General features: G+C 36.6%; 1 protein-coding gene across 1 annotated transcript in view; it reads left to right on the top strand.

Annotated features, from left to right (window-relative positions):
- Positions 1-10,182, top strand: part of CDKL3 (cyclin dependent kinase like 3) — a 72,732-nt gene extending 62,550 nt beyond the window's left edge. Inside the window, exons 9-13 of the mRNA XM_036752796.1 lie at positions 90-422; positions 1,727-1,819; positions 2,670-2,832; positions 3,695-3,792; positions 10,129-10,182. Of these exons, the coding sequence (XP_036608691.1) occupies positions 90-422; positions 1,727-1,819; positions 2,670-2,832; positions 3,695-3,792; positions 10,129-10,182 (741 nt within the window). The remainder of the gene's footprint in view (positions 1-89; positions 423-1,726; positions 1,820-2,669; positions 2,833-3,694; positions 3,793-10,128) is intronic.
- The last annotated feature ends 3,230 nt before the right edge of the window (positions 10,183-13,412 follow it).

Below are 13,412 nucleotides of genomic sequence, written 5' to 3'. Positions count from 1 at the left end.
TGGAAAACTATAATATAGAGAAAATACTTGTTAGGACTCTATTGACTAAGTTATTTTCTATATTCAGAATTTGGATATATCTATTCTAGGATGGGGACAAGGACAAAAAGGCCAAGGAGATAAAAGTCAGAGTTTATAAAGTAAAAGGAGGGAAAGGAGACATTTCTGAAAGTAAAAAGATAGACCATGAAGGTGGACATTGCCAACGGGACACTTCGGAAATTTTTCACACTCTTTCTCAAGATAGCAAACCTGCAACAACAGAATCATCTATCCCTGAAAATCTCAACACTGATTGTAATAACATGAAGGAAGATGCCCATGCTAGTGGGTGTATGACCATGCCACCCATCAATCCAAATAGCAGTAATTTGACTGCTGCAAATCCTAACTCACATTTCACCCACACAAATACAAGGTGGGTAGTAACTGTGGAAATAACAAGGTATTAATAGATGGTAAAAATGATTTAGCCTCTTGTTTACCAGGCATATTGCAAAGAATGAATACTTATTCAATCTCTCCAGAATCTTTAAATGTTGGGGTGTGTGTTCCCTTTACTAATGAAGATTCCCTGTATAACTTAGATGGCTTTCAAAGGTTGCTACAGCTGAAAAATTCATTATCTTGTCACCATATCAGTGAAGAGCCCCTCTATTTAGCTAGACTGGTCTTCTGGCAGTTAGTTCATCATCAGGCCAGTACTTGAAGCCTTTCTGGTTTGGTAGGACTTGCTAGACTTTGTCCTCTACTGGTATAGGCTTTGAGGCCTAGGGGATACCTTTATGCATGATGAAGCATCAAAGGAGAATTTTAGTGGAGAAAAGAATGAATAGTGTATATGAAATTGTGAAATATATGAAATTGTGAAAGATGATATGCATAAATTCTAGCAATACTAGGTCCTGGTAAAACAAATTATTCTTTATTTCTAATCATGTATGACCCTATTGGTCAAAGGAAAGCTGGAAATACTCTCGAATAGTCAAATAGTTAGGAAAAGAATTATATTTTGGGTCAATTTTGTGTTTATCGTTTCTTTTGCTGGGTTTTGTACAGCTATAGAATCAAGTAAGCCTGAAGAAGACTAAGGAGGTCAGTGGATTCAGGATAAGAATAGCCAGATTAGTTAGATTAAGAACAGGTGCACAAGTTCTTTAAGTTCAAGAAGAGAAGCAGAATCAAAGATAACTATGGGTATAAAGGATCAGGTTAAACAGTAGAGGTATAATTGAATAGGCTAGGTCTAAGTATCCAGGAGATGAACACAAGAAGGGAGAAGTCATGCAAGTCTACAGGCTGGGTCTGACTCAGGGGAGTATCAAAAACATAGGCTGAGAGCCTGGGGACAGAAGGGCAGTCTTCAGCCACAGAAAAACCTAGTAACATGGAATAGAAGCCAGGATTAGATAGGCTGAGCAAGACACCAGGAACCCAAGCACACAAGTACACAGTAAGTAGGATCCATGGACCCCCATAGACATAGGGGTAGGAGATGAGCAGTTTCAATATGAACAGCTCTAGCAGCCTAGTGGTGATAAGAAGCTGTTGGTCTTCTGCCTTGGCTTTATGCTCTGATTAGCGTGAGTGAACAAGGACTGGCATTAGTACTGGTGTTGAGAGAGGGCTCTATGTATGCTGGTTATCCTGGATTGCAGCAGAAGCAGAGATTTCAGCCTCCCCAGGGAGTTTTAACAACTTTTCATATTCATTTCTCAGTAATAAGTCATCTGAAAAAGCTAAAAAGAGAAGGACTTCCTCACAGTCTCTTATACAATCTGTGTCTAACAACAAGCAAGAGGATGCAGGCCCTGTTCAAGTAAGTTCAAGGAGCTGATCATTTAAATACGGCCATTTTATACCCATTGTTTGATGCATTTGAGGCCCTACTCCAATTTGTTAAATCCACTTTTGATTTTAAATTAAATTTTCTCCCTGAGATTTAAGTCCTCAACAGAGTTGATGTTCTTGCCTGACTTAACTATTTAATGTTTGGCTTCAGGAAAATCTTTACATCTCTAAAGATCATAAACCTGATCCTTCTCCTTCTCCTTCTCCTTCTCCTTCTCCTTCTCCTTCCTGACTTGTAAATATATAGTACTTTCAGGTCAGCTCTTTTTTATTTTCCCTCACTAAAATTATTAGTAACTAGATTTCATATAATAGTTACTTACCAAAAAAAATTTAATTAGAAAAAATTAACAAAATGTACAATCTCATTTTATAACACATGGGAAACTCCTACTATTCAAACCTGAAGTGATTTGTACAATGGTGAAATATAAGCAATAGAACTTAAAATAGAAGTTTCTGACTTCTGAATAGTCATACATACATAGTTTTTCATGCCTGTTATGGTTTTTTCATAGTTTCTTAGTTTCTAAAATATTTCTTGGTGTTAGAACTGCTATACATTTCCCTGTATTCTTTTAAACTTTTTCCCTTATCCTTTATCCATTCCTGACTGTATCTTCTTCATACATAGTCATAAAATATGATAATAAGTAATAAAGGTCCTCTTTGGACTGATTTAAGAACAAAGAAGCAGCTGTTTTAGATGATTTTCATGCAATCTCATATGGAGACAGAAGACTAACTTGGGGTCTGTATTCATCCTATCATTCTATGAATAGTTACACACACATGTTTTTGTTGTTGTTATTGTTTAGAATCAAACAGAGAAGGGCATACTTCATGAGCGAACAGCTCAAAATGACCAAATAGCAAATGGGAACAAAAGGAAACTAAATCTTTTAAGGAATGACAAGAAAGAGATACATTTCCCAGAGCTGCCTTTCACAATACAATCAAAGGAGATGAAAGGAATGGAAGGTATAAATTTGTTGCTTAGGTTTGTACAGATTCAAATGACATTATTTATAAGACTTTTTTTTTAAAGTAAAACCTTAATTTTGATGTGTTGTTTATGGAAAAGTTATAAATTGCCAAGAGAGTCAAACTTACATGAGTTTTTAATTGGTGGGATTTTGTCATGTTTAAATGTGAGTTAGACTATTCTGTCATTGATCACATATTTAAAAGGGAGTTAGGAAAAGCTTTAAAAGATGGAATTCTTATTAGATCATTGCTTTTACTGCTGAATATGGCAAGGTGTATCAGAGTTGTCAGAACATTGGGCTAGGTCTAAATTCTCACCTAGGCTTTTATTTATTATATCACTTGGAACAAATGACCCTATTCAGTTTTCTTTGCATAGTAGATGGAATACAATATTTATTTCATACCTTCAAGAAGTGCTCTGAGAATTAATGACTTAGGGTCTCTAACAAGCATTGTGTTTCTGAATGAAATGTGCTGCCTTACATGTAGTATTTATTTTATTTAGTTAAAGAATAGTGACATCTGGTGAAAAGTTACTGCAACAGCAGTAATGTTATGCTTGGATAGTACACAAGGAAACAGTCCTGAACTCTTACTTAAGAATTTGGCTCAGAACTTAAACAGAAATATCCTCTCTATCTTTTATTTGGTAACATATTGGTTTTCTAGAAAAATAATTTATTTTTGTCATATCAGGACTTACAATTTGGTTTTAATATCTTGGTAGTAAACCAAGAAACTGAAAGTAAAGGACATTTACATGCATTAGAATTTGCTAGGGAAACCCGTGAGAAGGAAAAAAAAATTCAGGCTAGGAATTTTAAATTGTAATGATTCTGTCTCTTTATAAAAGTTAAACAGATAAAGGTGCTGAAGAGGGAACCAAAGAAAACTGATACATCTAAAATACCAACTTTACTTAATGTGGATCAAAATCAGGAAAAACCAGAGGTAAAACTATTCTGTACATAGTTATTAGTAAGAAATTCTTGTTGAGCATCTTAATTCAATGTATACATTTGGTCAGCCAAGCTAGAATACTCAATTGAATATTTGAGTATTTTCAGTCTTGACTCAGTGTATAAATTCAGTCAGCCCAGCCAGAAAGTTGGATAAAAATGTCAAATCCTAAATTCTTTTAAAGCTGGATACTGATCATCATTGTCTTGGCTTAATAGTTCCTCCACTAAAACTTTACTCTAATGCTCCTTTAGAATGGAGGTAACCCTGGGTTCTCAAAGGTTCTGCCAATGAAGCACAAACTCTGGTAGGTCTTAAAATGCAAGGAAGACTTTGAATATGGGTTGGTGGCAGATTATATGTCATTGTCTAACGACCAGTCTAGCTAAGTGTCAGAGTGGCTCTTTACCAGAGTGTTAGCCACCATGTGATGAATTTTGGGAAACTACAATAGCTCATAGAGACCATTTGGGAAGGCATGGGAGGAATTGGTGGAGAAAGGATTCACACTGATAAAATCATAGATCCTTTAAGTATTGAAGGATAATAAGTTGTTCCTACTGTTGCATGGTGATTTCCAACCACAATTAAAATCAAAATATTTGATTTATGTGGATTTTGTGGTATCCGGGAAAAATAGCATATTGAAAGTTGCAGATGCACACAGTCAAATAAGTGACATCAGGGGATATGTGGAACAGTGTAAATTATGATCAGCCTCCCTCAGGCACATTTGTTAAAGAGACAAAGGTTGTCTTTGTAGCTCGCTCACCTCCTATTTATAATCAAACCCTAACCTCTTCCCCACCTTAATGCTTAGCAAGTATTCCATTCTCATGTAAGAATTTTTTCTTAGTTCAATATTTCCCCATGAAATATTATCCTGTAAAAGGGTATTTGAATTTTATTTGATGACATATGAAGACTGAAAAGCTTTCTAAACCTTAAGGAATGAACCTCTCAAGGTAGAAGATAATGGGAAAGATATTTTGAGGGCAGAGGGCTCTACCTGGTAGTTCTCAAATCACATCAACTTCCTTGTATAGTGCCTCCATTTCTAAGATATCTACTTAAACAAACAAAAGTCAGATTCTCCTTATAGGATCTTTTCTCCCTTGAAAGTTCCACAGGCATATCCTTGTATTGTTTGTGGATTTTTTATGAAGAATGAACACATTTAACATAGTCATCCTACTTTTCCAGAGGTTAGACTGTTCCACTTAGGTTCCAACCTAACCTTCTAATGTAATACTATTTCTCCAAACCTTATTGATTTTCTAGAATTAGGTGGAACATTCTTTTTGTTATTTATCAAATATGAGAATTTATAGTTATTTGTTTTTTAATTTAGGGTTTTACAGAAAAGTTCCTTAGGCTAATCATTCTGTGGAACATTAAGTATAGTAGGAAAAGTATTTCAGCAAATAATTCAGATAAATTAAATATGGTTTCTTTATCTTTCCCATGGAAAACAGTCACACATGCTTTGTTGAGGGTCAAAACTGTGTCTTAACACCTCAGTACCCCAGAGAGGTCCAATCCAGGACAAATCTGTACATTCTAGACTATTTGGGGGAAACCCAATTAGTTTATTACAGCTTATGGTTGCTATGTGGACTCATCATTCTATGGAATGTCTTAAATTGTCCAAGAGGCTATTTTGTGATAGGAGCATATTTTCCATAATTGTTCCAGATCAGCCTAAGATAGCTTCCACACAGCTCTTTTATTGTTAAGCTCAGATCTTGGGTGTTTTCTCTCTAAATTGTGCATCCAATTTGTGTGTAACTGGAGGTTGATCAGAGAAAACCCTGATCAATTGAGTGTTCCCCATCTACTTGACAAGGTTACTGGGTGTGAACATTTAGCAGAAAGGGGCCCCTTCAGTGGAGATGGACATACATTATGGCCTCTTGCTGGGGAATGTGTACTTTGCTGAGATGACTGAGAAATTCCTGTTTGATCCTTATGACTATGGGGGTTGCATCAAAGATAATCAACAGCTTCAAGTCAGGAGGATCTGCCCACCCTGTGGTCTATAAGGAGAGCAAAGGGAAATGGTTCCACCCACCTCTTTGGGGCTCTTCTTCTGGGTACTTTTCCTCTCTCTTTTAAACTTCTGGGAAAGAGAGAAGGTATTTCTTTTCCCCTACACAGTGACATTGGTGGCTTTCTTGAGAAGCATACGCCAATGGCAATGGCTTATACTTGTTTAGGCAAGCCTGAACCAGGACATGGGGTCCCTCTTGCTTTTTTCAGTCTATTTCCTTCCCTGAACATAGGGCAGCAACCAGCAATCCTGAGACGCAGATATTTTGAGGCTTTTTTGGTAGTTCTGTGGATAAAGGACTCTAGAATTCCAATTTCAGGCATAAGCCAGAGTGAGAATGGCTTCTCAAAGGAGCCACAAAGGACCACAAAGATCATTCTCAAGCTTAAGGATTAAAGAAATTCATGCTCTGGCTGGCCAGAAGAGTTAGGTTTTGTGAATTGCTCAGATATTGTGGGGAGGTGAATGTGAAATATTTGTCCAGCCATCCCACAAAGGGTCTTTCTTTGAGTGGTAGTATGAGTGTAATAGACCCAAAAGAATTGGGGAAAACCTTTTTGCCTCACTCTTCTTAAAGACCACAAAATGGGTGACTCCTCCTGTCTTTTATTAGCCAATCATCTTTGGCACAACTTCTCAAGTCACAGGGATCAATCAAGAATAACAGTGCCATCTCAGAAAAGTATATGTCCCTCAACAAGAGGCCAGAGCGATACCCAGCTCCATCAGAGGTATTCCTTTCTGACATATTCATACCCTATAATTTCATCAAGTGAATTCAGTTCAGCCCCTTTCTATACACTTCCCCAGGTAAATATTTGCTGCCCTAGTAAATCAAACTAAGGTGCTTTCAGCCTGCTTTTTCATATTCCCAATTCTGAATAACACTCTGGGGAGTCTGGGAGGCTCAGACATTGTTTTTTCAATGCCTTCTACTAAAGAGTCTCAACAGGTTTCATATGGCATGGTTGTTAAATGCCTCCTAAGTGCTGTGCAAAAATTTCTAGTAATGTCTATTCAGCACAATCCTTAGTCCCCAAATTAAGTCTTTGGTGAGAGCCCAGACCAATCATACCTGGCAGGCCTGGAGATTATGCTCATTCCCAAATATACAGTTATACAAACCACATTTTTAAAAGCTCTCATAGGTTACCACCCATCTTACTGCTTAAAGGGCCTGTTCCAACCCAGAACAACTGGGAATGAATAAAATTAAAATGAACAGTTAACCACAGCAAAAGCAAAAAACAAAAAGGAAAAATATAAACAAGCTGCCTCCTCAGTGCTGAAAAATCTAGTCCTAAATCAGTTCCTAGAACATGTTCGGTTCTTCCAGTAAGGATTAGGAGCTTGGGGTTAACTATAAGTCACCCTTGTCCTAAGGTGATAAACCAAACTGTTCTGGGTAAAAATTCCTCCCATGGGGTTCTTTAGCATAGAGGGTAACTAATAAATGTCTGCAATGGATCCCTCTAATAACTAGGACAATCCAGAAGAAGGTCCTGATGAAAATTTCTCCAGTGACATTTTACAAATGCATAGGACACCCAAAATTTTCTCCCAAGGATAAAGCATAGAGCATTCCAAATGGAGGTACAAACTTACTCCATCCTACTAAAAGAGCCAATCCAAAAAGAAATCAAATGCAGAAAAGTCCTAAATATGTACGTAACTCTACAGAGGGATTAAGCACTTGGGAGTTAATTGGAACTAAGCCTCCACATCTTGGACAAGTTTTTGAGGTGTGCCCTGATGCCCAAGAGGCCTCCCTAGGAGAAGGGCCTGTAGGCTTATCTAGACCCAGATTCATAATGAGAGGGCCTGACCCCAAAGGGCGGCTAAGGTTTCTCTCTCACTCTGGATCTGCCCCCCACCCTAGGATAAAACTCTAAAACAAACTTAGGAATGCCTCATGTTTAAGGTTTCCCAAAAATGTGGCAATATTTTCCCTTTTAGAAAGAGTAGCCTCTGTGTGTGTGGGGGGGGTATAGAACAGACTTTATTTCCTCTGCCCCAGCAAATGCTTAAGACACAAAAGACTCACAGCATACAACATCAAGTGCAGAAAATATAGAGCATCTCAAGCAGCAAACTGCACTCCCCCCAAAAGATAAAGCCCTTTGTTGACTGGTTGGACAGGTATTTCCCATTCACCTCAGACCTGAACTGTTTGAACAATTCAGAAGGTCCAGACTTCCTGGACAAGCAGAGCATTGCTTGTTTAGTCCTTCAGCCATAGGATGATCTGAGTGGTGGCCTTCTTTTCTTCTGGGAAGCTATTCTCTCTCCAGTTAGCTGATGCCTGAATCTGGAACTCTGGAGCTCTCAACCCATGAGGTTACCACTAAGACTAGAAGAATCTTCTTCTCAGGATTGCTGGTTGCAGGCCTTTGCTCAGGGAAGGAAACAGACAGAAAGCATCAAGGGACCCCAGGTCCTGTCTCAGGCCACCGTGGCAAGCTCTAGCTGATAACCAGTATCATATGCTTTTCTTTTTTTTTTTAAATTCAGTTTTATTTTCAGCACCAAATCTCTCCCTCCCACTTTCTCTTTCCCTCCCCACCCTGAGAAAATAAGAAAAACAATCCCCTTCTCTAACCTTGTTGGAAGTCTAAGGGAGAAAAAGTACTCAAAGAGGTCTAAAAAAGACGATCCCCAAAGAGGTGGGTGGAGCCATTTTCCCTTGTTTTCCTTAGAGACCACAGAGAGGGGTAGCCCTTCCTGATTCACAGGTTTCAGTCATATTTGATACACCACCACCCACCACAGGGACCAATCAGGAATGTCTGTGTTATCTCAGCAAAGTGCACATCCTTCAGCAAGAGACCAGAGAGCAGGTCCAACTTTACTGGAAGGGCTCAGTTGATCAGAATTTCCCCTGTTCAGTCCCCTGCTACATGTGGAACAAGAGATGTTGTCGGTGGAAATCTTTTTAGTTTTCTCCAAAAAAATTCCAACTGGTTTTAAACATTGAAATAGGTGTCTTTTATTATATGATATTTTGTATGTGATAAGTTCAATCTTGCACATTTTTTTGAATGATAGATAAATTAAGAGAAATGGGGTTGTATGGAATTAAGGTACAATAAATTAGTGGTGAGATGCATGTGTTTATAACACCTTGGACCAATAATGTTCCACAGAATTAAACTTCTGCACATTTCAGAAGAGGAGATGGGGGCAGCTAGGTGGCACAGTGGATACAGCACCAGCCCTAGAGTCAGGAGGACCAGAGTTCAAATGTGACCTCAGACACTTACTAGCTGTGTGACCCTAGGCAAGTCAACTGCCTCAAAAAAAAAAGAGGAGACAATTAAAGTCTTCAAAAGTGTCTGTCATTTCTATGATAAGTCTAAATAGAAGTGAGAGAGAAGGAGAATCCTTTTTACCTTCCATGATTTGAAAACCCTGAAAGGACAATTATCTTTTTTTTTTTAAAGTGACCTTGAAACAAGTTGTAGTTTTACTTCAAAGAGTCAGAGGTCACTGATGTAAGTTGTAGTTTGTTTGCACTGCACTTTGAAAGGCAGTTCCAAGTGACTGATTGCATTCGTACCAGCAGCAAGGCTATTTCCAAAAGCTTTTAATAAATTAATGTTGAAATTAAGAAAATATAAGAAATTTGGAAACTTTTAGATCTTTTAGTTCGTCATTTTAGAGTGAGAAGTGGGTATGGCATGCTTTTTGGAACTTTTCTTCCCCTTTCCCTTCTCCCTTGAGAAAGAATAATAATTTGTTCTATTCCTGGCTCTAATGTTGTCTTATTTGACTCACCTAATCATGTTCCCCTTCTATAAAATGCAAATTAAAACCTGATATTTGGCCCTAGAGATATGGGCATGTATGGAGGTGCATTAACTCTCTCAGGCTACTAAATGTTTGTGGAAGTGCCATGGGCCCTAGGACCTGAAAATCTTCATGTGCTTCCTTAGGCACCTAACTGTGGAATGACAGAGGAGAGGAAGTCTAGAACCCATAATAATCTTAAATTATATTTGATAAGGATAAAGACAACATTTTGTTCATCACTTTTAATTGTCTTTTTCAGTTTAATTCAACGCACATTTATTAAGTACCTGCTATGCACACAGCACTGTATTAGGAGATTGGGAGATAAGGATGAAAAATTATATAGTCTCTGCCCTCAAGGAGCATACAATCTCTGTGCAATAACCCACAGGTGCAAAGTAATTTTAAAAATTTATCTTTGGCTGTCTTCAACTGGCCAAAGCATCAATATTCTCTCAATTAAGGGCCTGTTTATATTTACTTTTTAGAATACAGGAATTGCACAAACTAAAAGGAAGAAGAACCTGCCAGATGTAGAGTAGAAAATGCAGCAGCTGAGATCTCAGGGAATTCCAGTATGGTTAAAAAAAATCCTTTTCTATAAACATTGCACACACACAAATGCTGACTAGAGAATTCTACAGATATATTATAGTCCCTGTATCGTTATATGTATATTCACCTAAATTTGTTTGAAAATTTACTGATCAATAAATTATTCATATTTTCCTAATTTGAACATTAATTTATTAAAAACTGCTTGACAGGTACATTGTAATAAAAAAAACTGCAGCTTACATTTAAGTTAAAGGATTTGATTTGATCCTCTGTCTTCTCAACTTTGTCTTATTGGTAGTCATACTTAGCTTTGGTTCAGGGCTTTAGTAATGAGGAAGAAAAAGTTCCTGAATTCCTGATAAGGTAAGATCATCATTTCTGGAAGTATCTAATACTGCTGAGCGAAACAATAGAAATGACAAGCTTGGAACACAGTTTTTGCTTCTGCACATGAAGATACTAGAGCAGCCCTTAAACACTATAGATTTTAAGTGATAGAAATATGGGAAAACACAAAGGAACACAGTTGGGGGGGGGTCTTCTGGCCCCACCAGCATGCTACTCATTTAGTAGAGTATAACTAATTTAACAATAATGGATCCAGGGTTTCAACAGCAGATAATTTCCATTCTTACTCCTGGTCCTTAATAGCATGGTTTTTAATTTGAGGGAGGAAAAGCCCATTATGAGGGTAAGAATTTGAAGAGGAATATTTTTTCTCATGGTAGTGCCTTTATGTCCATAAATAACCCTAAAAAGGAGGAGTTTGACAATCTTAATACCAAAATCTATTCCCTTTTTATTTTATGTACAGTAGAAATGTAATGTGAGCTGTGAAAATAGCAAGCCATCTGAATAATACCAGCCAACTCTTTCTATTTTCTTAGCAAAATAGTCCCTGTTTTCCACTTTCTCCTTCAAAAGAACTCTCTTGATGTGATATTTTGAAATGGAATTATAGTGTCACCTTCTGTTTTCCTGCTTTTTTACTTACTGTGATTACTCAATAGGACACAATTCCTGTTATCCAATACACATAGTATTAATGATCATACAATCTTAAGAGTCAAATTCTATTTTAGGTTGATCGGGCTTATGTGTAAGTACTTAGTGAATATCTGACCCGTTCTAAAAAAATCCAAAACAACAACAAACATGCGTTAAAATATATTCTGGTGTTCAATAATAAAAGTGAATAAAATATCTGAAATGATATGGTACAAAATCTTAATGAAATTCCATTATCATCTTAAACACCTCCCAGTACAGTTCAAAATTGTGAATGATTTACCCTTTGTCTATACATAATTTTCACATTATGCAAAATGCCATCACTACTCCATACAGTAACTCATAAAATATTATTAAAGTCCAGAAGATCACCAAAAAAGCAAGACTGTGTCATTTTTCCAAAGCATAATAAAATCATCTCGATATTTTTTTCAGAATCGAATCTGATTTTTTAGGCAGATAATTGAGATTCAGAATGATTCTGTCAGTATATAAAAATGTAAAGATGGGGAGAACTAGTAAGAATCAAGTGCTGATTGCACTAGATCATTGAGACACTTTGAAAGCGTAGTTTGTATGAAAGTACTTGTTTGTATTTCTCCTCATCCTGTTTTGTCACTAACTGATAGTTAAGGGGGATGGGTACCATATGTTTAATGAGTGGCAGCGAATTTGCCTTTTCAGAGACTTGGAAGGCCTAGTTTTAGACCCACTTGTTTACTGTGTACCCTTCTATGGCTGACACTTAAGTATCTTCTCTATTCTGTAGATCAACCTATATAAAACTGATGTGTAACAAATAGCAATTAGTCTCTTGAATTTATTCATTAAGCAGTTCATAAGTAATGTATATGCTTATAAAAAGGAATTGTCATGTATTTCCTTACCTTCTTGAAAAATGTAAATGAAGGAATTTTACATTCACAAAATAGTCTAAAAAATCACAGAGGAAGTAGTTGAATTCAATGCTGTTTTATGATCTCTTCAACTAAAAGTTTTTGTTAGGATTAATAATAACTTAAATCATGTAAATGGTATGCCTTTCAAAATAGGCATATTCTTACCCTTAACTGCCAGATATACATTCTATCCTTGGAAAATTAAGGTTACTCAAAAGAAATCCAAAGTAGTATGAGTCTGCCAGTCTGCCTACATCTTTATTTACCATGTGCAAAATGATAGGATCAGGTATCTTTACTGGTTATAATACCTTCACTTCTCAATTATGTGTGTGATAATTACAGATATGAGGATTCTTTTTTGTTTAAAAAAATGTTATGTTGCATTTTTAAATCCTAGGTACAAAGATCCTTGACAGTTTTAAAAGATGACTGGTTAGAGGGACTGCCAAGGAATTAAGACTTGCATAAGTTATTGCCTGATACAATCTTTTACTGATTTTTTTCCCTTTTAGTTCAAGATCTCCTAAGTCTAAGAAAAGCTTGAGAACCCTGTATGGACATAATTTCATTCCCTTATTGTATACATAGGATCTTGTCCTGAAATTGCTGTTGATCTAAAAACCATAATGTAAATGATGTGTCATCATACAGACTCTTTGCCAATGAATGATAAAATGTGACATATAGTAAAGTACTTGATAGGATTGAATGTAATTTGATTGAAAGGGACTTTTAAAAAGGTAATGGTAAGGTGAACTTATTTGGGTTGACTCTTAATATGTCAATTTACAATTGTAAACACAATAATTGTATTTAAAACTAATAGTTTCCCAAAGAAACTATTATAGGCTTAGCCCTAGACACTTCATTTTGACTTAACCAAGTGGTTGAGGTAATTAGCTGCTTGTATCCACAATGAAAAAATGTCCACTTCAGAAAAAATTTAAAATGTCGCACAAGTGTAATGTGGTACTTACATAGATTAAATCATCTTGGGTTGCTAAAAGAGGATATAGTCATGGACACTATCAATTTATGTCTGCTTCATTCTCTTAGGCCTTGCCCCAACAATGTACCCAGGGTTGGAGCTTCAGGAAGTGCAAAACAATACACCAGGTTCTACAGCTTTAAAAAAAGGAAGAAAGAAAGTTATTGCATTAGAAAACCCACTGTAAACATTTTCTACGTGTCCCATACATTTCCCAATGACAGTTTTTAAAAGGAGCTCTGACAGTTTATGATTCTATTTTGTAATCCACTAGAAGCATAGTCAACATGGATTTATAGAAAGAAACATACCA

The sequence above is a fragment of the Trichosurus vulpecula genome, chromosome 3, assembly GCF_011100635.1.
Source record: "Trichosurus vulpecula isolate mTriVul1 chromosome 3, mTriVul1.pri, whole genome shotgun sequence".
Classification (NCBI taxonomy): Eukaryota; Metazoa; Chordata; class Mammalia; order Diprotodontia; family Phalangeridae; genus Trichosurus; species Trichosurus vulpecula.
The sequence above is the reverse complement of the archived record's forward strand: the minus strand, read 5'-3'. Positions and strand labels throughout refer to the sequence as shown.